Here is a 24,823-nt window from a genome sequence, read left to right on the forward strand (position 1 = left end):
CTAATGGCTGCTAGAGAGAAGGACCAAAGGCTCATCACTAGAGCAGCTGCCCTTAGAGCACAGTGACCAGTACAAGTTAATTTATGGCTACACTAGATAAATCCCACCAGCTCTCCTGGACTGGCCGCCATTCTCACCTGAACACTGTCCATGCAGGAACTGCCAGAGTCCCACGGTGCCCAGCTGCTGGAGGGCCAGTTCCTCTGCTTGCAGGGCTACAGTCAGGTCCTCACCACGTACCTCAATCCCAAAAGACACCTCATTCACTTTCAGGACCAGAACTGAGACCTGTTGAAGGAGATTCTCTTAGTTCTAAGTCCCGAGCTTCCAGTCCAGAGCCTACCCTCTGCAGAGAGGAAAGTAGAACAGCTGACCGGGTGAAAGATGAGGTCTTCTCCACTGGGTGAAACTGAACTGTTGGCCTCTGGTGACCCTTGACCATAATTATCCATAACAGGGCTCCCTTGACCACCACCAGCCTCATCCAAGAGATTTGGAAGAGATCCTGATGGAACAGATTCTGCACCAGGCTCTGCAGGAGGAAGATGACAAAAGAATTGAAAATTCAAAATATTCTGTTCAAATCCAACCTCTAAAGACAGTGACAACTAGAAAAATAAAATATTTCTGGCATTCATGAGACAACTGGAAATTTGAAGACTGACTAGATATTTAATGAATTTAAGGAATTGTTAATTTTTTAAAGCATAATAATGGTCTTTTGGTCACATTAAAAAAATCTATAAATGGAAACAACTCAAGTGTCCATTGATGGACAAATGGATAACTGCAATGTGGTATATACATACAATGGAACATTATTCTGCCTTAAAAAGGAAGGAAATTCTGACACATGCTATAACATGGGAGAACCTTGAGGACATTATACTGAGTGGAATAAGTCAGTTACAAATGGACACACACTGTCTGATTCCACCTATATAAGTATCTAAAGTAGTCAAGGGAGGGCGCATGGGGAGTTAGTGTTTAATAAGTACTGTTTCAGTTTTGCAGGGATGTTAAGAATCCTGGAGATAGACAAGGGTGCATGAGTTATATGCAACACAATCCATATTTTTAGAATTAAATTGTCAATATTAATTGTATTATTTTGTTTTGTTTTGTTTTTGAGACAGAGTCTCACTCTCTTGCCTGGGCTAGAGTGCCATGGCGTCAGCCTAGCTCACAGCAACCTCAAACTCCTAGGCTCAAGCGATCCTCCTGCCTCAGCCTCCCGAGTAGCTGGGACTACAGGCATGTGCCACCATGCTTCGCTAATTTTTTCTATATGTTTTTTTAGTTGGCCAATTAATTTCTTTCTATTTTTAGTAGAGACAGGGTCTCCCTCTTGCTCAGGCTGGTTTTGAACTCCTGACCTTGAGCGATCCTCCCTCCTGGGCCTCCCAGAGAGCTAGGATTACAGGCGTGAGCCACCACGCCTATTAATTGTAACAATAAGAACATCTATGAGATTTGTACAACAATGGTTGTATAACAATGAGAATGTACTTAATGTTTTTAAGTCTGCATTTTCGAGCAACATATAACCGAAAATATTTATGGACAAAAGGATACCTTTGGGATGTGCTTCAAAATAATATGGGACATGACTGATTTGGCTGGTGGGGGAGAGGGTGGTGGAGTGGGACACCCAAGTAAGTTTTTTTTCCGTTTCTTCAGAGGGAAACTCAGATGTCCAAAAAATTTTCAAATGAACACATTAACAGGTTTATTTGGGTAAATGGCCTGTAGTGGCTTTTTCCTCTAGCAAGGGGAAAAGAATAAGCAGGTAGGTAATAACTAGAAGGCAGGAAGTCCTGCACGGTGTGATCATGAGCACGTCCAACTGTATTAATGCCATTGAAATAATAAATTTGATATAGTGGTAAAAAAATAATAATAATATGAGACAAAGGGAAATGGGCAGTAGTGTATATGAAATGAGAATGACCATGAGTTCTTCATGTTGAAGCTAGGTAATGGGTATAAGATGGTTCATTATTTAATTCTGTCTACTTTTATACATATTTGAAATTTTCCATAAGAAGCTATAAATAATAACAAAACAGTCTGGGAACCATGACTCCTGCCTATAATCCTAGTACTTTGGGAGGCCAAGGTGGGAGGACTAAAGCCAGGACTTCAAGACCAGCCTGAGCAACACAGTGAGACTCTGTGTCTGCAAAAACTAGAAACATTAGCCAAGCATGGTAGTATACACCTGTAGTGCCGGCAACTTGGAAGGCTGAGGCAAGAGGATTGCTCGAACTCTGGAGTTTGAGGTTGGAGTGAGTTATGATTGTGCCACTGCACTCCAGCCTGGGTGACAGAGCAAGACTCTGTTTTAAAAAAAAAACAACAAAAAAAAACATTAATATTACCTCACACATGTCAGAATAGTTATTATCAAAAAGATGAAAGGTACCATGTGTTGAAAAGGATGTAGAGAAAAGAGACCTAGTATACTGTTGGTGGAAACGTAAATTAATAGAGCCATCATAGAAAACTGTATGGAAATTCCTCACAAAACTAAAAACAGAGTTACCACATCCACTTGTGGGTATATATCCAAAGGATCTGATGTTAGTATATCAAAGAGATATCTGCACTCCCATGTTTGCAACAGCATCATTCATAATAGTCAAACTATGGAATCGGCCTGTGTGCCCATCAACAAAAATGCGGTATCTATACACAATGGACTACCATCCAGCCTTAAAAAACAGGGAAATCCTCTCATTTGCAACAACATGGATGAGCAAGGAGGAAACTGTGCTGAGTGAAGTAAGCCAGACACAGAAAGACATGTTCTCACTTATATGTGGAATCTAAAACAATCAAACTCATAGAAGCAGAGAGAACGGTGGTTACCGGAATGGAGGCCAAAAAGAGTAGAGGGAAAGGGGATGGGGAGATGCTGATCAAAAGCAAAAATGTGGCCAGGCATGGTGGCTCACACCGGTAATCCTAGCACTCTGGGAGGCCGAGATGGGAGGATTGCTTGAGCTCAGGAGTTCAAGATCATCCTGAGCAAGAGCAAGACCCCATCACTACTATAAAAAAAAATAATTATAATAAAAATTTTTAAAAAAAGCAAAAATGCTTCTGTTAGGAGAAATAAATGATAATTGAGGTGATACATATGTTAATGAGCTTGATTCAAAAAAAACTCTACATTGTACGCATGTATCATAGCATCACATTATACCACATAAATAAATTATAATTTGACAATAAAAAAATTAAATAAAAAAGGGCTGAATATAGTGGTTCATGCCTGCAATCCCAGAGCTTTAGGAGGGTGAGGCAAGAAGATTGCTTGAGGCCACGATTTTGAGAGGATCCTGGCAACACAGTGAGACCCCATCTCTATAAAAAAATAAATTATAGCTGGGTGTGGTGGCTCTCATGCCTATAGTCCCAGCTACTCAGTAGGCTGGGGTGGGAAGATCGCTGGAGCCCAGAAGTTCAAGGTTACAGTGAGCTATGATCATGCCACTGCACTCCAGCCTGGGTGACAGAGCAAGACCCTGTCTCTTAAAAAATAAACAAACAAACCCTGCTGCATTCTCTCTTTAGATATTCTTTTTTGTTATGTTTTACTTTGAGACAGGATCTCGTTCTGTCTTCCCTGGGTAGAGTGTGGTTGCGTTGTCATAACTCACTGCAACCTCAAACTCCTGGGCTGAAACAATCCTCCTGCCTCAGCCTCCCCAGTAGCTGGGACTACAGGTGCATGCTACCACACCCGGCTAATTTTTCTCTTTTTAGTACAGATGGGTTCTTACTCTTGCTCAGGCTGGTCTCAAACTCCTGACCTCAAGTAATCCTCCCGTGTTGGGCTCTCAGAGTGCTAGGATTACAGGTGTGAGCCACCTTGCCTGGGCTCTCTTTAGATATTCTTAAGGGATCATTTAATAGGTTTCTATTTCAATAAGCTAAAAGAACCATTCGTGTAACTTCAGAGATGATTGATTTAATTACTCTAGTTATTTTCCAACATTAAAATACACAGGCAAAAAACAATAAAAAGACAACAAATACACTCACATTATTGATACCAACCATGAAATGAATCCTACTAAAGGAGTTACATGGCTATAGACTAGTATTCTCCTTTGGTTTGAATCTCTTCCTGTGATAAAAGTATTAACTAATAATCTAGAGGATGTAGAGATAAAACCAGAGCCACAAATCCACCAAAACTTTTGTTTTCATTAAGAAAAAGTCTATATTGTCAAATCTCAGCTCCTCTTGAATCCTGCCAGTCTGAATACAGGCAGCAGAGAGAACCCTTTCTGGACTTCTGCAGTTTTGCCGGGCTCTGCTCCCACATACCAGACTCCAAAAGCATCACAAAGCTGTCACTGCCATCACTGTCCACTGAAATCCGGTCTTCAGGGCCACTGTTATCCAATGAGATACCATCAAATGACTGTTGAGATACCGTTCTCTTCATGGAGAAAATTCGGAGTCGGGCAGCACTTCCACTCACCGGGGCTGCCGCCCCCTCATCTGTCTTGACCAGGGGCTCCCTGTTTAAAAAAACAAAACAAAAACAAAAAGTACAAATGTGACTTTGGAGATATGTTTGTACCCACCCTTCAATCACCATTCTCCTTGAGCTTAGTTATTGTGAACATAAACCTTGACATCACCTATTACCTGCTATAAAGGGATCAAGTCATTTTTCAATTGATGGCCTTTCTGAATCCTCTTATTCCAGCATCTCTAACTGCATAAACAACTCTCCCATATCAACATTAAATGTCAAGGTTTTTCAAGATCATCTTATACACAAAAGAGACCAGCTAACCACTACAGAGGTGCTAATGAATGGTACCTGAAACCACCTGCATTCATTCCACAAGTATTTACTAAACAGCTTCGGTATGCAAGGCACCATACTAGGCATGAGGCAGGAGTGAAGGGGGGATAATTTGATGAATAAAACATCCCTCGTTCTCAAAGACTTATAATCTATTAAGAGAAAGGATATTTATACAGGCATAACATTATATAGGAGTTAGTCACACATGCCATAAGAGACGGACAGAGGCACAAAGCCAAAGGCTAGACAATATCAAAGAAGAAAAAGGAGGAGGGAAAGGGGACCAGTAATGGCTCTATGGAAGGAGATGGCATTTGAGGTGGTTCTTTTTTTTTTTTTTTTTTGAGACAGAGTCTCACTTTCTTGCCCAGGCTAGAGTGAGTGCTGTGGCGTCAGCCTGGCTCACAGCAACCTCAAACTCCTGGGCTTAAGTGATCCTCCTGCCTCAGCCTCCCAAGTAGCTGGGACTACAGGCATGTGCCACCATGCCCAGCTAATTTTTTCTATATATTTTTAGTTGGCCAATTAATTTCCTTCTATTTATAGTAGAAACTGGGTCTTACTCTTGCTCAGGCTGGTTTTGAACTCCTGACCTTGAGCAATCCTCCCGCCTCGGCCTCCAGAGAGCTAGGATTACAGGCATGAGCCACCACGCCCGGCCTCTACGTTTTAATAAATCCTCCAGATGATTCTGATGTACACTCAAATTTGAGAACCACTGATCTAAGAATCATGGTCAGAACATGACAAGTGTAAGAGGAAAAGAGCGAAAATGTAGAGCTTGAAAGAGTAGGAGAATGCTATTATCAAAAGAAGAACAAACTGATCTGGGGAGGAATAAGGAATTTTATTTTATATATGTAAGATTTGAGGCTCTCCTAGGAGATCCATGTAGAGCTAGGTCCAGTAAATAGTTTTAAATGAAGCGCAGGGTGGGGAGGGGAGGGGAGTCAGTACTCAAAATATAAACTATAGCGGAAATAGGGAGACCAATACAATAATCTAGAAAGAAAGTATTAAAAAGTGTAGACTGATATAAACTTGAATGTTTGGCAAATGTATCAAGAATCTTAAAAGTGTTTATAGCATTTTACCCAATAATTTCAATTATAGGTTTTTATTCTAAAGAAAGATGTAGGCCAGGTGCAGTGGCTCATGCTTGTAATCCTGGCACTCTGGAAGGCCAAGGCAGGAGGATTGCTTGAGCTCAGGAGTTCAAGACCAGCCCTAGCAAAAGTGAGACCCTATCTCTACAAAAAATAGAAAAAAATCAGCTGGGCATCATGGTGCCTATAGTCCTAGCTACTCAGGAGGCTGAGGCAGCAGGATCACCTGAGCACAGGAGTTTGAGGTTGCTGTGACCTATGATGACACTACTGCACTCTACCCAGGGCAACAGAGTGAGACTCTGTCTCAAAAAAAAAAAAAAAAAAAGAAAGAAAGAAAGGTTTAGATATGTACAATATTTAGAAAGAGTAACATTCACAAAAATAAAGACATTTAACACAACATTGGTCCTACCTGAGAAAAACTAGAAACAGACTAAATGAGTGCCCCAGGTAATGGAATGAATGAATAAATTTATACATCCATTTACTAGAATACAATAGAGCAATTAAAAATCATGTATTCAAATATCTAACGAACATAAAAATATTCACAATAAAATATTAAGTGAATAAAGCAGGATGCAACATTGTAGAAATAATATAATCCTCTTGCAAAAACAATATTTGTGTATATTATATGCATAAACACATACAAGCATTCACATAGACACATAAAGATTAGAAGAAAATAGACTCAAATGTTGATAATGGTTACCTTTGGATAGTATCATTACAAGTAATTTTTATATCTTCTTTATTGTTCTACTTCCTGCACAGTCAACTGAATGAGCACAAGCCATTTTTATAATTTAAAAGATTAAAATTAAGACAAAAGTGAGCAGACTATGGACAGCCTAGCCTTGTGGAACATTTACATTTATGGGATAAAAGGAAGAAGAGTGCAGCCAAGGAAAAAGAGAAGACTCCTTCAGAGAAGTGACAGTAACTGGGCAGGGTTACAAATGCTTAGCATGAACTGATCCACCATGGAAACTGTCAAAGAGAAGTCCAGGAGAAGGAAAACTGAGAAAAGGCCACCAGCTTGGGCAGTTAGGAAGTCACTGCTGATGTTTCAAAAGAGCTCGTTTCCCACACCTTTCTTTCTCTTTTTCACCTCTCCTCTTTTCCCATCTCCCTTACTCATCTCCATTTAGAAAAAGCAGCACATTTGGTTAATAAGAGTCCAAGTTTTCAGTCCTTGCCCCACCACTCACAAGTTGTGTTAACTTAAGCCAGTGTCTTACCTCTCTGAGCCTCAGTTTCCTCATCTGTAAAATGGGGAGTGATGTTAGTACCTGCCTCACAAGACTCTTATAAGAATTCAGTGGGGGGGGGGGGAGGCAAGGGCAATATACGTAACCTTAACATTTGTACCCCCATAATATGCTGAAATTAAAAAAAAAGAATTCGGGCCGGGCGCGGTGGCTCACGCCTGTAATCCTAGCTCTCTGGGAGGCCAAGGCGGGCGGATTGCTCGAGGTCAGGAGTTCGAAACCAGCCTGAGCAAGAGCGAGACCCCGTCTCTACTATAAATAGAAAGAAACTAATTGGCCAACTAATATATACAGAAAAAATTAGCCGGGCATGGTGGCTCATGCCTGTAGTCCCAGCTACTTGGGAGGCTGAGACAGAAGGATCGCTTGAGCCCAGGAGTTTGAGGTTGCTGTGAGCTAGGCTGACGCCACGGCACTCACTCTAGCCTAGGCAACAAAGTGAGACTCTGTCTCAAAAAAAAAAAAAAAAAAAAAAAAAAAGAATTCGGTGGATTAATATTTAAGTATTTAGGACAGTGCCTGTGCCTGACAAACAGAAAGCACTTAATAAATGCTAGCTAGTATTATACCTACAGTCCCCACCCCCTGGACTATGGTTCATGGCCTTTTAGGAACCAGCCACACAGCAGCAGGTGAGCAACAGGTGAGCAAGTGAAGCTTCATCTTCATCTGTACTTATAGCTGCTCCCCATTGCTCGCATCACCACAGAAGCTCCGCCTCCTGTCAGATCAGAGTCAGCATTAGGTTCTCACGCAGCACGAACCCTACTGTAAACTGCCTGTGCATGCGAGGGATCTAGGTTGTGCTCCTTATGAGAATCTAATACCTGCTGATCTGAGGTGGAGCTGAGGCGGTGATGCCAGTGCTGGGAGCGGCTGCAAATATAGAGTATCATTAGCAGAGAGGTTTGACTGCACAGTAAATGTAATGTGCTTCAATCATCCCCAAACCATCCCCAACCCCCAGTCTGTGGAAAAATTGTCTTCCATGAAACTGGTCCCTGGTGCCAAAAAGATTGGGGACCACTGTGTTATGCCATTCACCCCTGTAAGTCTTCCTCTCTGCTTTGTCCTTGGCTATCTATCACAGCAGGTACCAGCGTACCCACAGGCATTGCTCAGAGGCCCACTTACACCAATCCACTTAGACAAAAGTTCTAAAAACAGTGATCTTCATACCACTGTCTCTAAACCACAAGGTGTCCCAGCAAAGATTTCCTTTAGTCTTCATTATCTTTCCTAAAACCACAAGGCATCCATGGGATGCCTTTTCTGATCTTTTGACATTGCATTTTTGTGTTTTTCTGCTAAATACCTACTTAGCATCTCCAGTGCTTGATGCAAAGCCCAGCACACAGTAAGGGCTCAAAAAATATTTGTCAAATGAATGGATGAAATTCTTCCTTCTCTATTATTCTGGGAGACATTGATAAGGTACCAAAAAGAGCAAGTCCAGAGCCTCAGCTTTTCTATTTACAAGATATAGGATCCATGAGCTCATCTATTCTGAAGCTTCAGTTTCCTCAGCTATAAACTGGGGATACAAACATCTGAAGCAACCTTACCAGGTTGCTGTGGGTATCACACGAAACAAAAAAATTGCTCAAAAGCCCACTGAAAAGAATATTATAGAGATGCCAGGTATCACTATTCTGGTATAACATATCTGTAGCCATAATAGTTAATCAGTGAAAGAAGAGGTAATCTGATTATGAGCAGCAATAAATGTTGGCTTGAAAACTACCCATTAAATAGGCCATTCTACACATTCTCCTAGACTACATGGTGTTTCCCATCTAAAGTACACAAAGCAGAGGCTTTAATAACCAATGGTCAGGGCAGGGAGCCGTGGCTCACACCTGTAGTCCTAGCACTCTGGGAGGTCGAGGCGGGGCAGATTGCTCAAGGTCAGGAGTTTGAAACCAGCCTGAGCAAGAGTGAGACCCCATCTCTACTATAAATAGAAAGAAATTAATTGGCCAACTAATATATATAGAAAAAATTAGCGGGGCATGGTGATGCGTGCCTGTAGTCCCAGCTACTTGGGAGACTGAGGCAGGAGGATTGCTTGAGCCCAGGAGTTTGAGGTTGCTGTGAGCTAGGCTGACGCCATGGCACTCACTCTAGCCTGGGCAACAAAGTGAGACTCTGTCTCAAAAAAACAAAACAAACAAAACAAAACAAAACAAAACAAAACCAAACCAGTGGTCATTCAAATGCAGTGGCTTCAAATTTAAGAAAATAAAAAAAAAACAAAAAAAAAAAAACCAGTGGTCAGAGGAGGAAGAGATGATGCAACTGAAGGAGGCAGAGAACCACTCACTTGGCTGGGGGCAAGAACAACATCTTGTGCATGGTGGAGGTCATTCGATCTTTGCCTAGACTGAAGGCATCCTTAGTCAGAGATACAGCTTCTTTGGTGAGGTCCATGGTAGCATGTAGAGCCTCCTTGGTGGCATCCTTGGTCATGTGAATAGCACTTGACAATTCTCCCTCGATGTTCTTCAAAGGGATGAGCTCACCTTGTCCATTCACAGCAGTATCCCTGCCAGCTGGGGGCTTCAACATAGCTGGTGAGCTGGAGGCTTGGGCTCTGCTCAGTCTCTTGGCTTGTAGGGACTCAACTGCCTCATGGTCCTTCCCTGCCAACTGCTGGACAAGTGGACCTGAGTCATGCAGTTCTTCATTGCTATGCAGCCTCTCCTGGGAATCATCCAGATTTTCAATGCTACTATCCTCCACAACTTTCTCAGGGCTTGCTGGCCCCTGGTCTGAGGAGACATCAGACTTTAGTTCCCGATCCTCTGAAGGAGACAGCTCTGAACCTATGAGGCTGGTGCTATCTGAACCTGCAGAGTCAGCATCAACAGCCCCAGGGGCAGGATGCATAAGCAGAGCCACCTCAGCACTTGGAAAGAGGACTCCAATGCAAGCTGTCTGGTTCTGCAGGGGAGACCCAGTCATGGCCTCTGTGTCCTTAGTCAGCTGGTCCTGAAGCCCCTGCACCACCTCCTTCAGACGAAGCAGAGCCAAGTACTGGTAGTGGTCAAGCCTCAGGCGGACATGGGATGGGGAGTGTACAAGCATGTGAACATCCGCTGCATCCTCTAGCTCTGGCAGGGCCCCTTTATTGTCCACAACACTACTATCTTCTCTCAGAATTTCCATGACTTTCGTAAGGCCTGATAAACTTTTCAAATCATGCTCAGTCTTTGACCTCTGATGAGACATAGAGTCAGGGGCAAGGGCCTCAGATTGGACAGGACTGCCAAAGCTGGCTGATGGTTTCAGCCTCCCCTCTGAGGCCAAAAGGAGCTTGCGTGCCTGGGCTTGCTGCCAGCGGAGGGGTAGGCAGGCCCAAATGGACAAGGGAAAGGGGGCCACAAAGTTCAAGGTATGGCCTTTATAGTTCTCTGTTCCCTCAAAGTCAAAGGAGATCTGGGTGAAGTGGACAGACCAGAGATCCTGTGAAGCCTTAGGCCTCTGGGGAGGAAGGGCGCTAGGCTGAAGCAGGTGGGAATCTATCTGGAAGGCATGATGCAAAAAAAGCATGTGCAGAAGGCTAAAGCCACCCGAAACCTTAGGAAAGTGATCATAATTGGAATGAAAGAACTCAGCAGCAGCAAAACCCCGGAAGAGACTTTGGAGGTCTGGACAGCCACAATGTGGGGCATGACGTGTATTGGTGGCAATCATGCCTGATGCAGAGAAGACAAGGGCCTGAGGACGATGCAACTCTGCCTGTTCTCTCTTTTCCAGTGGGAAGCTCACCTTAAGAGAAAAAATGAAACACAATTTAGAATGGCCATCTGAGTATCTCAGCACCCCACTATTAATACACATGTGAAAGACCATTTGGGCTGTAAAACAGTTTTCTTACTTCCACAAAACAGAACAGAACCATGGATTACAGAACCACTGGAAAAATGTGGCAGTGGCTACCAACAGGGGACAAAAGTCTCACTCTCTCTCTTACCTTCAACTGGAAGGCATCCAGTCGGATGTCCAAGTGTTCATCTTTCTGGCTTGAATCTTCCAGCTTGTAGATAGCTTTGAACTGTTCTAAGCTGCGGTATAAATCCAGGCAAAAGAGGTTTCCCCAGAGCAAGCTGACAGGATCCACAGTGAACGTCAGACCATTTAACTGAATATAGAGATTGGGACAAGGAACTAGAAAGCAAAGAAAAAAGCAGAATCATCATATACAAAGCAGCAGGTGAACTCTTACTATCTAACATTTATTTTATTATCAAGAGAACAAAGATATACATTTATACAGGGCAGAGTTTTTAACAAAGGTGTGCTAAATTAACTCAAACACCTAAAATTCCTAACAACAAATGAAAATATAAGCAGTGACTCCAAGGCTGATACGATGAAAAGGATGAGCTTGACAGAAGAAATGTTCAGCCCAGGTGCTTACCTGGAAGCTCCTGATTATCTGGGAAATAATACTCTGTGAACTCAATATGAATGGCAGAGACCTGAGTGGGTAGGTTGTGGAGTTTCCGACTGCAGGAAAGGAGAGTAGATGGCTTCTTACTTGGCTGTCCAGCTGTAGAAACCTAAGCAATCACAACTTACTGTTAGCATCTATAGCAGGGGTCTTCAAACTTTTTAAACAGGGGGCCAGTTCACTGTCCCTCAGACTGTGGAGAGTGCGCACTGTGGGCCTGGGACGAGTCGGCTGCTAAGCAGGACAGGGAGCGGCAGCAAAAACACCCAGCAGGCTGGATAAATGTCCTAGCGGGCGGATGTGGCCTGCGGGCCGTAGTGTGAAGACGCCTGATACAGCAATATGCAGAATAGGACTCCATTTCTGCTTAGGAAGCATAAGGCCACTGCCATCCTTCCAAAGTCTGTCACAGGGAGTACAGGGCTTTTCAAACATATTCCAGGCATTCTCACATCTGCCTCACACTATCCGCAAGTTAGTTTTTTCAGTGGGAGGTAGGGCATTCAGAGGAAAACTGGGAGAATTCCTGAGTCCTGATCTCAGCAGCCATGCTCAGAAAGAAACACAACCTACCCAGAAGTGAGGTAAACAATCCCTGAATTCAACTACTTTGTTCATACTGTTCCAGATGCATTCCAAGTGAACTATTCCATCCCTTTCCAACCATGTTGCTTCATGTCCTCACCTGGTGGATGTCTAGGTCATCCACCCGTACTACCATGCAGCTGGAGCGCAAGCGATTCCAGGCTGGAGGCCAAAAGGCAGTTTGTCGATTCTGAGAGGGGCTTCTCTCAAGAGAGTTCTTTCGAGGACTGGAGAAAGAATCTAAACAAGTAAGAAGGTGGGAAAGAGAACCAGATACATTCCATTCTCATCATTAATAGAATTAGGAAAGTAAAAATAAAAATAAAAAGAAAGTAAAAATCATGAAATTATTAATACTACATGTAGGAAAGAAAGCTTAACATGTCTAGCTCCTGGATGGAACAATTAATAAAAACTATATTCTCCCTAAGACCAGGCAACATCCTACTGAACAGAGATGACAACAACTTCTCTACCACACTGCAGCTATTCCTGGGGATAAAGAGTCTCCATAAAGAAAAAAGTCACTGATGTCTCCATGAGACACTGGCTTTATCTCCACTAGCTATTCAAAGATAATAATTACAGGAGGTGGGTCAGCACTTTGGGAAGCTGAGGCAAGGGGATTGCTTGAGCCCAGTAGTCCAAGACCAGCCTGAACAACATAGCAAGACCTCATCTCTACAAAAATAGAAAAATTAGCAGGGCACAATGGCATACACCTATAGTCATAACTACTGAGGAGGCTCAGGAAGGAGGATAGCTTGAGTCCAGGAGTTGGGGCTGCAGTGAGATATAACCACGTCACTGCACTCCAGCCCAGGCTACAGAGCGAGACCCCTTCTCTTTTAAAAAATGAATTAATTTTTCAAAAAGATAAATGGTAAGAGGCTAAGCAACTGGAATCCTCCAGTTCTTCATAACCCACCTGCTTTCCTCCGGAAGGGAGAATCTACCCCCAGGTGCCAGGGTGGTTTCAGACCCATCTCCTCATGCCACTTCTCCATTTTACTCTGAAATTCCATCACCAGCTTCTGGGCCCACTGTCCTCGTGTCTCCATGGCCTCACAGTGCCGTACCCAGTGTTTGCAGCTATCACCTAGTCAACAAAGAAGCAAAGATTTTAGCCCAAGATCATTATCCAACGTTCCAATGTTTCCCTTCTGTCCGTATAATCATAGCTTAGAATCTGATTCCTCACCCCCAATCCAGAATTCTCTGGATAAAGCAAAATTATCAACTGAGAGTTCCTAAGTTCTGGATTCCATATGTGATTTTTTGCCATAAGGCTCCCTAAAGGCCAGCTGCTGACTGTGTCATCTTTGACTATGGACTACTGGAGAGGCTCTGAAACTAGTGGGAGTGAAGGGTAGAGAATAGAATCAATAGCAACATCTCAGGCACTAACTCCCCTCACACTTCTTCTCATCACTGATAAAGAATCAATAGTGGACCCTGTAGGTTTCTAGAAGATGTCCTCTAGGAAAGGGATATTCCCAACGCTTCTCTGAGCATATGCTGCAATCCCTGCACTCTCCAGCTGAGCAGTCAGGGATAAACCCAGAAATCTGCCCTCCCTATTTGGAGCTATACTAGAACTGACCCCATGCAGAATTCTACTAACCTGCCCAGTGGAAGGGGTAATAGTCAAATGCCATCTTGCGGAAGGTAAGCTGCATGGCACCGCCTGTGAGTCTGTTCGCAGAGACATCTATAAAAGAAAAATACCGGTGAATAGCAGTGGAAGGAACAGCCAAAACACCACCTATAGCACTTAAAACTCCTGCTGAGGGCAGGCTGTAAAGCCCAGCTGATAACACAGCACAGCTCAAAGGCCTTGATGTCAGGTGAGTTGCAAAACTGAGGCTCTTTTCTTTTGGGTTACAATAGATAACCCACATGCTCTAAAACCACGCTTCCCAATCCCCTGGCCTCAGACAGTACAGGTATGTGGCCTGTGAGGAACTGGGCTGCACAGCAGGAGGGGAGCAGCAGAGCCAGTGACGCTACTCTCCTTTGCTCATATCACCGCCTGATCTCCGCCTCCCCTCAGAGCTGTCACCGTCTCCCATCACCCCCAGATGGGACCATCTAGTTGCGGGAAAATAAGCTCAGGGCTCCCACTGATTCTGCATTATGGTGATTTCTATAGTTATTATATATTACAATATAATAACAATAGAAATAAAATACAGAATAAATGTAATGCACTTGAATCATCCCGAAACCCTACCCCACCCCACCCCAACCTTACCCCACCCATGGGAAAACTGTCTTCCATGAAACTGATCCCTGGTACCAAAAAGGTTGGGGACCACTGCTTTAAAAGACCCAAACAAAAGTATATTCTATTATCTCTGTAAATGGCTGCCATATTTTCAGAAAGGCAAAAGAAACTGCAAAACTCAGGATTCAGAAATTGCAATCCAAAGTTTCCTACAGACACACTCTACAAGCTGGACTGACTGGTTCTCCCAACCTTAACACTATTAATACTAGTGTGGCAGTCCTTCAACACAACACCTGAAGAGGTATAACCCAGATTCCCAAAAAACAAGAACTCATATTATTTCCTTTCATATCCTGGCCTCAGAGCTAAAGTTGTGATATTAGACCATCATTCTACATACCATGGAATGCTAAAAATACTGAACAAACACCAAATGTTATAAAATAAACATAGAGAATATTGTAGGTAAATTGGAATTTTTAGCAATAAGTCAAATATTCCATTATGTTTATATTGAATCTACATTTAATTCTTACTAAACGAATGAACTTTCCATGTTTCTATTGTATCTCTCCAATTAGACTAAAAACTATAAAAGCAGGAACTATTTCTTCTACATGTGTACTGTCTGACCCACACTATTCTGGTATGTCCACCCTGTCTCCTACTAGTATATCTATCATAGAGCCATGTAAGCAGCAGATGCTCAATAAAAATGAGAAAAAACACCACAGAAATGAGCGAAGGGAAATACAATGGAATCCCTATGGAAGGCAGAGGAGATAAAAGGAGGTGAGGGAGGAGAAGCGGTGGGGGAGGGATAAGAAAAGTTTTTGGCTTACAGGGTTTATACTGGCAGAAAACAATTTTTAATAGGCAGGTGATGGCCAGGCACAGTGGCTCACACCTGTATTCCTAGCACTCTGGGAGGCCAGGCGGGTGGCTCGCTCTCAAGGTCAGGAGTTCAAAACCAGCCTGAGCAAGAGCAAGACCCAATCTCTACTAAAATGGAAAGAAATTAATTGGCCAACTAAAAATATATAGAAAAAAAACAAAATGAGCTGGGCATGGTGGCACATGCTTGTAGTCCCAGCTACACGGGAGACTGAGGCAGGAGGATCACCTGAGCCCAGGAGTTTGAGGTTGCTGTGAGCTAGGCTGACGCCACAGCACTCTAGCCTGGGCAAAAGAGTGAGACTCTATCTTGAAAAAAACAAAAAAAAGGCAGGTGATACTAATTTCCTCAATAATCACCAACCCTTCCTCTGAAACCTGAAGTCTAAGCTGATCCAGTTTGACTTTAAGAGACAGTATTGTCACACCTCTAGCCAAGCTGACCCCAATGACCCATCCAATTTCCAATTATTTTACCTCTAACATCATGGGATCAGTGAGCACATGAGCAATCCCAAGATACCAGCTCTCATATCCCTTAATAAAAAAAGTAGAAGATGTAGCTTTCAAGTAGTTTCTAAAGCAGCACTGTTCAAAAAAATTTTCTGTGATGATAGACATGTTCTATGGTTTATATATTACATTGAAAACTTGAAATGTGGCTAGTGCTGATGAAGAACTAATTTTAATTAATTTTTATTTTAATTTAAATAGCCATACATAGCTAGTGGCTACCATATTGACACAGAATTCTAGAGCAATTATATCTAATAAAAATATTAACAAAATGTAAGCCAGGCTCAGTGGCATATACCTGTAATCCCAGCTACTCCAGAGGCTAAGGCAGGAGGATCATTTGAGCCCAGGAATTTGAGATCAACCTGGGCAACACAGTGATGCCCGTGGCAAAATAAAAACAAAAACAAAAAAAAAGAAATATAATGTGAGGCACATAAGTAATTTTTTTTTGGTAGACACAGGGCCTCACTCTTGCTCAGGCTGGTGTTGAACTCCTGAGTTCAAGTGATCCTCTCACCTCAGCATCCCAGAGTGCTAGGATTACCGGCATAAGCCACCATGCCCAGCCTACATAAGTAATTTTAAATTTTCTAGTAGCTAAATGAAGAAAAGTTTTTATAAAGTAAAATTAATTTTAATAATATGTATTATTTAAGCCAATATACCCAAAATATTATTATTTCAACATGTACTCAATATGAAAATAATTACTGAGGTATTTTACACCTTTTTTGTACCATATCTTTGAAATTCATTGTGTATTTTACACTTCAACATCTCAATTTGGATCAGTCACATTTAAGTCCCCAATAGTCACATGTGGCTAGTGCCTACTGTCTCGGACAGAACAACTCCAGAGAATTTTAAAGCCCTTTCTGTACCACCTAGTTCTCCCTTTTCCTTTCTCCCCAAACCCAAGGGAAAGAGTCAAAGTTATAAGAATTCTCCTGTTTTCTGCCCCTTCACAAAGTAAAAACTACACCTAGATGGTAGGCTGGAAATTATCCCTATATTTTAAAATAGCTCATCTAAAACATCCTTAAATTCTACCAAGTAGATTAATTTAGTTTAATAAATAAATAGTACAGCTAGTCATTCACATCTTAGTGTGAATTACAGGACCCTGGCACTCGAAAACAGTGTTACACATCCCCCAATAGGCAACAGGATAAAACTCTCAATAATGTACTCTTAATTAAGACTTCTGAAAGGATTTAAAACAAAACTAAACAAACAAACACCCAAAGCCTTTAGGTAACATTTGGAAGAAATAACCAAACAAAATAATAGTTTTAGTAATGAACTTCCAAAATGAGTGGGTAGCAAATTATCTCCTGTGGTGGCAAAGGCAATCTTTATGTTGTCATTGCTCGCGTCTTCCCTCTCAGAATGAAAGTAGGGAGGGGTTGAAATCACCTCAAGATGGAGGAATAGCTAAGCAGCAGAGGCAGAGCTGCTCGGTGCCCCCAGGAAGAAAAGAAAAGAACTGGTAGGTCTCCCAAGGAAACTGAGTCTAGGTCTTATTTAATATTAAAAGGCAAACACAGGCTGGGCGCGGTGGCTCATACCTATAATCCTAGCACTCTGGGAGGCCGAGGCGGGCGGATTGCTCGAGGTCAGGAGTTCGAAACCAGCCTGAGCAAGAGTGAGACCCTGTTTCTACTATAAATAGAAAGAAATTAATTGGCCAACTAATATATATAGAAAAAATTAGCCTGGCATGGTGGCACATGCCTGTAGTCCCAGCTACTCGGGAGGCTGAGGCAGAAGGATCGCTTGAGCTCAGGAGTTTGAGGTTGCTGTGAGCTCGGCTGATGCCATGGCACTCACTCTAGCCTGGGCATCAAAGGGAGACTCTGTCTCAAAATAAATAAATAAATAAATAAATAAATAAATAAATAATAAATAAATAAATGGCAAACACAGCCTTCAGAAAAGATAAAGCGGCAAGAGAAAACTCTACCATACGTTAGCATCAAACCCAAGAGCTGGTGACGAAGGGGAGTATAAAGGGAACAACAAAGGCTGGGCATGGTGGCTCACACCTGTAGTCCCAGCACTTTAAGGGACCAAGGTGGGAGGATCACTTGAGGCCAGGAGTTTGAGGCCAGCCTGGGCAACAAAGCAAGATCCTGTCTCTACAAAAAATTGAGTAAGTTAGCTGAACGTGGTGGCACACGCGTGGAGGAGGCTTAGGTAAGAGTATCACTCGAGCCCAAGAGTTCACAAGTGCAGTGAGCTATGACTACACCACTGCACTCTAGCTGGGCAACAGAGCAAGACCCTGTCTCTAAAAAAAAAAAAGAAAAAGGAACATAGAGATAACATTGAAAGAACAAGCAGCAGAGTAATAATACTTAATATTTGCCCATAATTAAGGTCCTCCAAATTCAGCATATTATCTCATTTGAGACTACTGGGATAAATGAGTAAGATGTGATTTAACTCAATCTTTGAGGTGAATGACTTAAGATATGATTTAACTCAATTTCACAAATGAGGAAACTCAAAGAGGTTAAGTGATTTACCCAAGGCTCATAAAGAAAAGAAATGAGGGCCTGGCATGGTGGCTCACACCTGTAATCCTAGCCTTCTGGGGGCTGAGGCAGGATGATTGCTCAAGGTCAGGAGTTCAAAACCAGCCTGAGCAAGAGGGAGACCCCGTCTCTACTAAAAATAGAAATAAATTAATTGGCCAACTGAAAATATATGTAAAAAATTAGCCGGGCATGGTGGCACACGCCTGTAGTCCCAGCTACTCAGGAGGCTGAGGCAAGAGGATCACTTGAGCCCAGGAGTTTGAGGTTACTGTGAGCTAGGCTGACGCCACGCCGGGCAACAGATTAAGATTCTGACTCAAAAAAAAGAAATGAGTCAATTACTTTTTTTCATTCTGAATAAATGTATATGTGTATATAACCCCAACTGCTCTGAGTATGACAAGAACACAAGCATAACCTCCTTGCTTGGGAAGAGCACATTTACACACAATACTTAAAATGACTCAAAAATCTGAAAATTCTGAGGTTTCCTATAGTTGAATTAACTTCCCTAAAGATCTTACTCCATTAAGTAAGTAACCTCTCAACCTCTGGCAAGTATTAGCATTGCCTAAGGGACTTTGGGGAGGTGGGATAAGTTCACACTGCCACCACTTGAACTCTACTACTGAAAATTCTGATTTAGTAAGGTTTGGAGAGAGGTATTTCATTAAGTATGAGAAGTGGTTCTACTGCATCCTAAGGGCTGAAAAGCATTGCCTCAAACTAACCACAAGAGGGCTGAGGCTCGAGAATACCATAATTAAGGGAAGCCAACCAAAGTTCTCCACAGCATCTCTGCAAAAGAGCCTTCATTTCCAGGCTTTTCCCAGAGCTAGACAATGATGTGGACCACCCAGCCCAGGCTGCTGGAGTACCTGGCTCTCGGGACTGGCTATCATCACAAATGTGCAGGTCCAGGCGGGAGATGAGCAGATGGTAGGAGGACTCTTTCACATCAAATTTCTCAAAGTACTGGCTGAGGCGGCTGCTGCTGCTATTGCTGTTGGCCTGGCTGCCCCCAAATGCCTGGGCCCAGGACTGCTGGGCACTTGGAGCAGGTGGAGTGATCTACACATGATAGAGAGAAAAACAAGAAGTCCAGACCTCAAGAGGCTCCTTTACAGGCTTTAAGCTTTAGTATAGCCTGAATAAAACCACAGTTTAGGAAGATGCTTCTTCCCTCTCATAAATGTTTGCCTGGTAACTCACTGAGATTTCTCACAACTAAATAACCCAAACTCCAAAAGCCTAATTATAATTAGTCTGGTAACTGTCCGATAGTAACAGTCTAGTAACTGTTCTGAGGTTTGAATTGCCCTCCAACCTCTCCCCCATCAGGACTTACCTAACTGATGCTAAAACACCTCCTCTGGGAAGACTTCCCTAAATGCTCTTTCAGCATGGGTAGTTAGATGTCTCTTTTTTGTGCTCTCCTGGCTTAGTGTTTACCTCTACTACTACTTAGTGTTTACCTCTACTATGGCACTTATCACAACAGACTGTAATAACTCATTTATGGTCCATCGTTCAAGACAGTGAGAGCCTCAAGGACAGGAACAAGAACTTGTTCCATTTTTCCTCTCCAGTGGCTCACATTGTATACCTAACACACTTGGGAGTACCCTATGAACAGAATAAATGAAAAATAGGAGGTACAGGCAAAGCCTATGAACTCCCAGAAGTAAATAACAATTACCCCAAATAAAGTCTAGATCCTACCTACATTAGTACAAGTTAGGTCTGGCCTACTAGGTCTCCCTAGCCCTACCAAGGGTGTCTGTTTTGTCTCCAACCTGTACAGGTTCAGGGGCCAGGCTCTTTCTTTGCTGGGCTGACTTCTCCATGGCTTCACTCAGCGACTCTGCATACTTCATCATAGCTTTGAGCTGTGAGTCAGTCAGCACCCAGAGTAGGTCATCCAACAGGAACATCAGTTTGGAAGCTATCACATTGCAATCTTTGGTCTATGGAGGTGGGCCACAGAAAACATGGGGTTTATCATCTTGTATCATTCCAACTCCTCAAAGTGACTGATGCACAATCAAATTCAGAGGTGGCTTTTCCATCTCCAGTATGTGAAAGGAAAGCATCAGCACTGTGGAGAGCCAATTTCTTACAAAACTACTAAAGTTTGCTTAATTAACAAAAAGGAGCCACAGTTACCTGCCAGCTGCCTATGTCAGTGACCCTACATATAGGTGAAAAAATATGGTTTCCAAACTAAGCAAACAGGGAGGTGGAAATGTTCTCTTACTAGTTGGTATTAGGCAACACTGAAGTACAGGCCCTCCCACTTCAAATGACATTCCAGAGGCCAGTAACATATCAAATAATGAAAGAATACCAACTCCCAGGGTGTCTAGGAGAACAAAAGACAGACGTTTTCATGAGGATAGAGAACATACTTACTCTTCTCTTGAGGGCTATTTGGATTCTGCCTTGGTTGGTAATAAGCCTCAATGGAGTGGTTACTGGGTCCTGATCACCACTGTCTGTAGCATCTGCCTCAATTCGAAGTGTTTGCCAAGTTATTTCCTTAAATGTTAAAACCTGAGTGAAAGTAAAATCCCTTAATTCTGTGGATGACATTAACCACGAGGCAGGAAGACCAAGGGAAAAGGACTGGCAAGGTAGATACTCTCGCCATCTCAGCTGCGATCCTAACAACAGGCTCTCACTCAGAGAGCCATAAATGAGGAAAGGATATAGCAGCAACACTGAACAGAAAGGATTCTGCGGTTCCCAGGAATGGGGAACATTTCAGAAAATCCCCAAGGCAGGAATAACATTTTTTAAGTATCAGTCCTACTTTGAATCCGCTGCCCTCTCCCCTGACAGTGACAGGCTGTTACCTCTCCTCGGTGGGGGTCAGTGATGCGAGTGAAGCGAAGGTCACTTTGCTGCCAGCTGGGGTTGACACTATAGCCCTGGAGCTGCCACAATTCAAAAGAAGCGTGGAAGGCCTTGGAATGAATCTTGATGGTGATGGAATTGACAATGATGAACATCCCCTCCACCACCTTTTCAGCAAAGCCATATTCACTACAACAAATAAGGTGCACCAGTGGTCAGAATCATGTGAGCTGTATGCACAGTCTTCACACCAGAAGACATCAGTTTAACACACTGACACACTACAAAAAAATGTTTTTCCTTGAGGCCATGATGTTTTATTACAAAAACAGAACAAAAACTTTGAAAACAAAATGATCCTTTCTTTTCTCTCTCTTTTTCTGAGACAGAGTCTCACTCTGTTGCCTGGGCTAGAGTGCTGTGGTATCAGCCTAGCTCACAGCAACCTCAAACTCCTGGGCTCAAGCAATCCTTCTGCCTCAGCCTCCCCAGTAGCTAGGACTACAGGCATGCGCCACCATGGCCGGCTAATTTTTTACATATATTTTTAGTTGGCCAATTAATTTCTTTCTATTTTTAGTAGAGACAGGGTCTCACTCTTGCTCAGGCTGGTTTTGAACTCCTGACCTTGAGCAGTCCGCCTGCCTTGGCCTCCCAGAGTGCTAGGATTACAGGTGTGAGCCACCACACCCAGCCAATACTTTCTAATTTAATGAAAAATTTAATGCAAAATGAAATTTATTGACTTCTATTTAATCCACATTTCGAGAATTAATTTGTCCATATTAATTGTATTAACAACAATAAGAACATCAACAAGTAGGATTTTCACAAACCAACTCACGGTTCTTTTTTTTTAATTATCACAATGGTGGTATATTCATTATAAAAAAATAAGCAAATATACTTTCTATAACAAACATTGTGTATACATAGCCTTAAGATTAGGATACATTTAGAGATCACATGTTCTTAGCACAACAAAAGAAAGAAAAAAATGTAAAATGAAAAAGAGAAAAACATAAAAAATAAATAAAAAAAAATAAAGATTAAGAATACAGGCCGGACGTGGTGGCTCACGCCTGTAATCCTACCACTCTGGGAGGCCGAGGCGGGAGGATTGCTCGAGGTCAGGAGTTCGAAACCAGCCTGAGCAAGAACGAGACCCCGTTAATTGGCCAAATAATATATATAGAAAAAATCAGCCGGGCATGCTGGCGCATGCCTATAGTCCCAGCTACTCGGGAGGCTGAGACAGTAGGATTGGTTGAGCCCAGGAGTTTGAGGTTGCTATGAGCTAGGCTGACGCCACGGCACTCACTCTAACCTGGGCAACAAAGCAAGACTCCGTCTCAAAAATATAAAAAAAAAAGATTAAGGATACATAATATCTTCAAATAATCATATCTCAAGGGACCGTCATATAACCAAAATTTGTCAAAACACATTTCTGTCATAACAAAATACTACTAAGTATAAATGTGACAAGAAAGGACTTTAACCCTCATTTGCTTAATGTTTACATTCCTTTTTGTTGTTGTTGTTACATTTTATAACTTTGCCTCTCCCTAGCAAGGGTTAGAGGCATGTCCTTCCCCTCTACAATGCTCACTGCGTCCCACAGTTGTGAGTCTACGCCCACAACCCCCCTAATCCCTGGTGAACACTACCACCATGCCAGCACCACAGTGTTAATCAGTCAGTACAATTTGATGGCAAGTACACGTGGGGCCCATTCTTCCGATCTTGTGTCACCTCACTTCGAATAATGGGCTCAAGTGCAATCCAGGAAAATATAAGTGGTGCTAGATTTTCATAAACCAATTGCAAGGTTTTGCCCAGGTTTTGCTTGGCTGGGCCCAAGTGATCCTCTTACCTTAGCCTCCCAAGTAGCTGGGACTATAGGTGTGTGCCACTAACCCCTGCTAATTTTTCTAAAGACAAGATCTCACTATGTTGCCCGGGGTGGTTTTGAATTCTTGGGCTCAAGTGATCCCCCTGCCTCAGCCTACTGAGTTGTTGGGATTACAGGAATGAGCCACTGCATCCAGTTACAGTACTCTTTTTTTTTTTTTTTTTGAGACAGAGTCTCGCTTTGTTGTCCAGGCTAGAGTGAGTGCCGTGGCGTCAGCCTAGCTCACAGCAACCTCAATCTCCTGGGCTCGAGAGATCCTTCTGCCTCAGCCTCCTGAGTAGCTGGGACTACAGGCATGCGCCACCATGCCCGGCTAATTTTTTTTATATACATTATCAGTTGGCCAATTAATTTCTTTCTATTTATAGTAGAGATGGGGTCTCGTTCTTGCTCAGGCTGGTTTTGAACTCCTGACCTTGAGCAATCCGCCCGCCTCGGCCTCCCAGAGAGCTAGGATTACAGGCGTGAGCCACCGCGCCCGGTCTTACAGTACTCTTTTTAATAGGAATTGTTTTTTTTTTTTTTTTTTTTTTGAGACAGAGTCTCGCTTGTTGCCCAGGCTAGAGTGAGTGCCGTGGCGTCAGCCTAGCTCACAGCAACCTCAAACTCCTGGGCTCAAGCAATCCTGCTGGCTCAGCCTCCCGAGTAGCTGGGACTACAGGCATGCGCCACCATGCCCGGCTAATTTTATATATATATTAGTTGGCCAATTAATTTCTTTCTATTTATAGTAGAGACAGGGTCTCGCTCTTGCTCAGGCTGGTTTCGAACTCCTGACCTCGAGCAATCCGCCCGCCTCAGCCTCCCAGAGTGCTAGGATTACAGGCGTGAGCCACCGCGCCCGGCTGGAATTGTTTTTTTAAAGAATGAAATAAAACAAAAAGAGCTGACCTAGAAACAATCTCCCTCCTATTAGAAGGAATAAATTGATAAATCTTTTTTATAGCCCATAAACTACCTGAATAAATATTTAGATATTGTCTGTTAAAGGAGATATAAGTACAGAAAGAACATACAAGGTTTCTATAAAATCTCCAAAGACTAAGCATACTCTGCAAAAGGAGTGGAAAGATAAAAGAAGTACAGGCAAGTAAGAAAATTTTCTTTTTTTCTTCTTTTTAGAGACAAGGTCTCAATCTGTGGCCCAGGCTAGAGTAAGATATTTAATATTGTGAAATCTACTGAAGAATAGTCCCACCTCTACCCTGACAAATACAGTTGTCTCTTAGTATACAGGGGCGGGGAAAAGATTGGTTACAGGACACCACTCCCTGCCACCTCGCGTATATGAAAACCTGCACATACTCAAGTCTGCGCTTAGCCCTGAGGAACCCTGAGGAGCATATGTATATGTATATGTATATGTATATGTATATGTATATGTATATACACACACATAGGAAAAGTCGGCCTTCAAAGTATATGGTTTCTGCTGACCTCCAGCACGACCACCACTACCCTGCTCTCCTGCCCAACAATATTTTCTATCCTCATTTGGTTGGAAAAAACCATCTTGGACACACACAGTTTAAACCTGCGTTCCTCAAGGGTCAACTGTATTTCCCAAACAGCACAGCTGTACTTCCCCAGTGAGAGGCTGGAAACGGCAAAGGG

General features: G+C 42.8%; 1 protein-coding gene across 1 annotated transcript in view; it reads right to left on the reverse strand.

Annotated features, from left to right (window-relative positions):
- BLTP3A (bridge-like lipid transfer protein family member 3A) overlaps positions 1-24,823 on the reverse strand; it is a 69,501-nt gene that overhangs the window by 8,461 nt on the left and 36,217 nt on the right. Inside the window, exons 5-17 of the mRNA XM_012746746.3 lie at positions 21,294-21,483; positions 20,851-20,991; positions 20,235-20,405; positions 19,317-19,509; positions 13,880-13,966; positions 13,184-13,354; positions 12,356-12,495; positions 11,638-11,779; positions 11,191-11,384; positions 9,538-10,985; positions 4,339-4,535; positions 375-532; positions 138-288 (exon numbers count right to left, since the gene is read on the reverse strand). Coding sequence (XP_012602200.1) covers positions 138-288; positions 375-532; positions 4,339-4,535; positions 9,538-10,985; positions 11,191-11,384; positions 11,638-11,779; positions 12,356-12,495; positions 13,184-13,354; positions 13,880-13,966; positions 19,317-19,509; positions 20,235-20,405; positions 20,851-20,991; positions 21,294-21,483 — 3,383 coding nt within the window. The remainder of the gene's footprint in view (positions 1-137; positions 289-374; positions 533-4,338; positions 4,536-9,537; positions 10,986-11,190; positions 11,385-11,637; positions 11,780-12,355; positions 12,496-13,183; positions 13,355-13,879; positions 13,967-19,316; positions 19,510-20,234; positions 20,406-20,850; positions 20,992-21,293; positions 21,484-24,823) is intronic.

The sequence above is a fragment of the Microcebus murinus genome, chromosome 5 (assembly GCF_040939455.1).
Source record: "Microcebus murinus isolate Inina chromosome 5, M.murinus_Inina_mat1.0, whole genome shotgun sequence".
NCBI lineage: Eukaryota > Metazoa > Chordata > Mammalia > Primates > Cheirogaleidae > Microcebus > Microcebus murinus.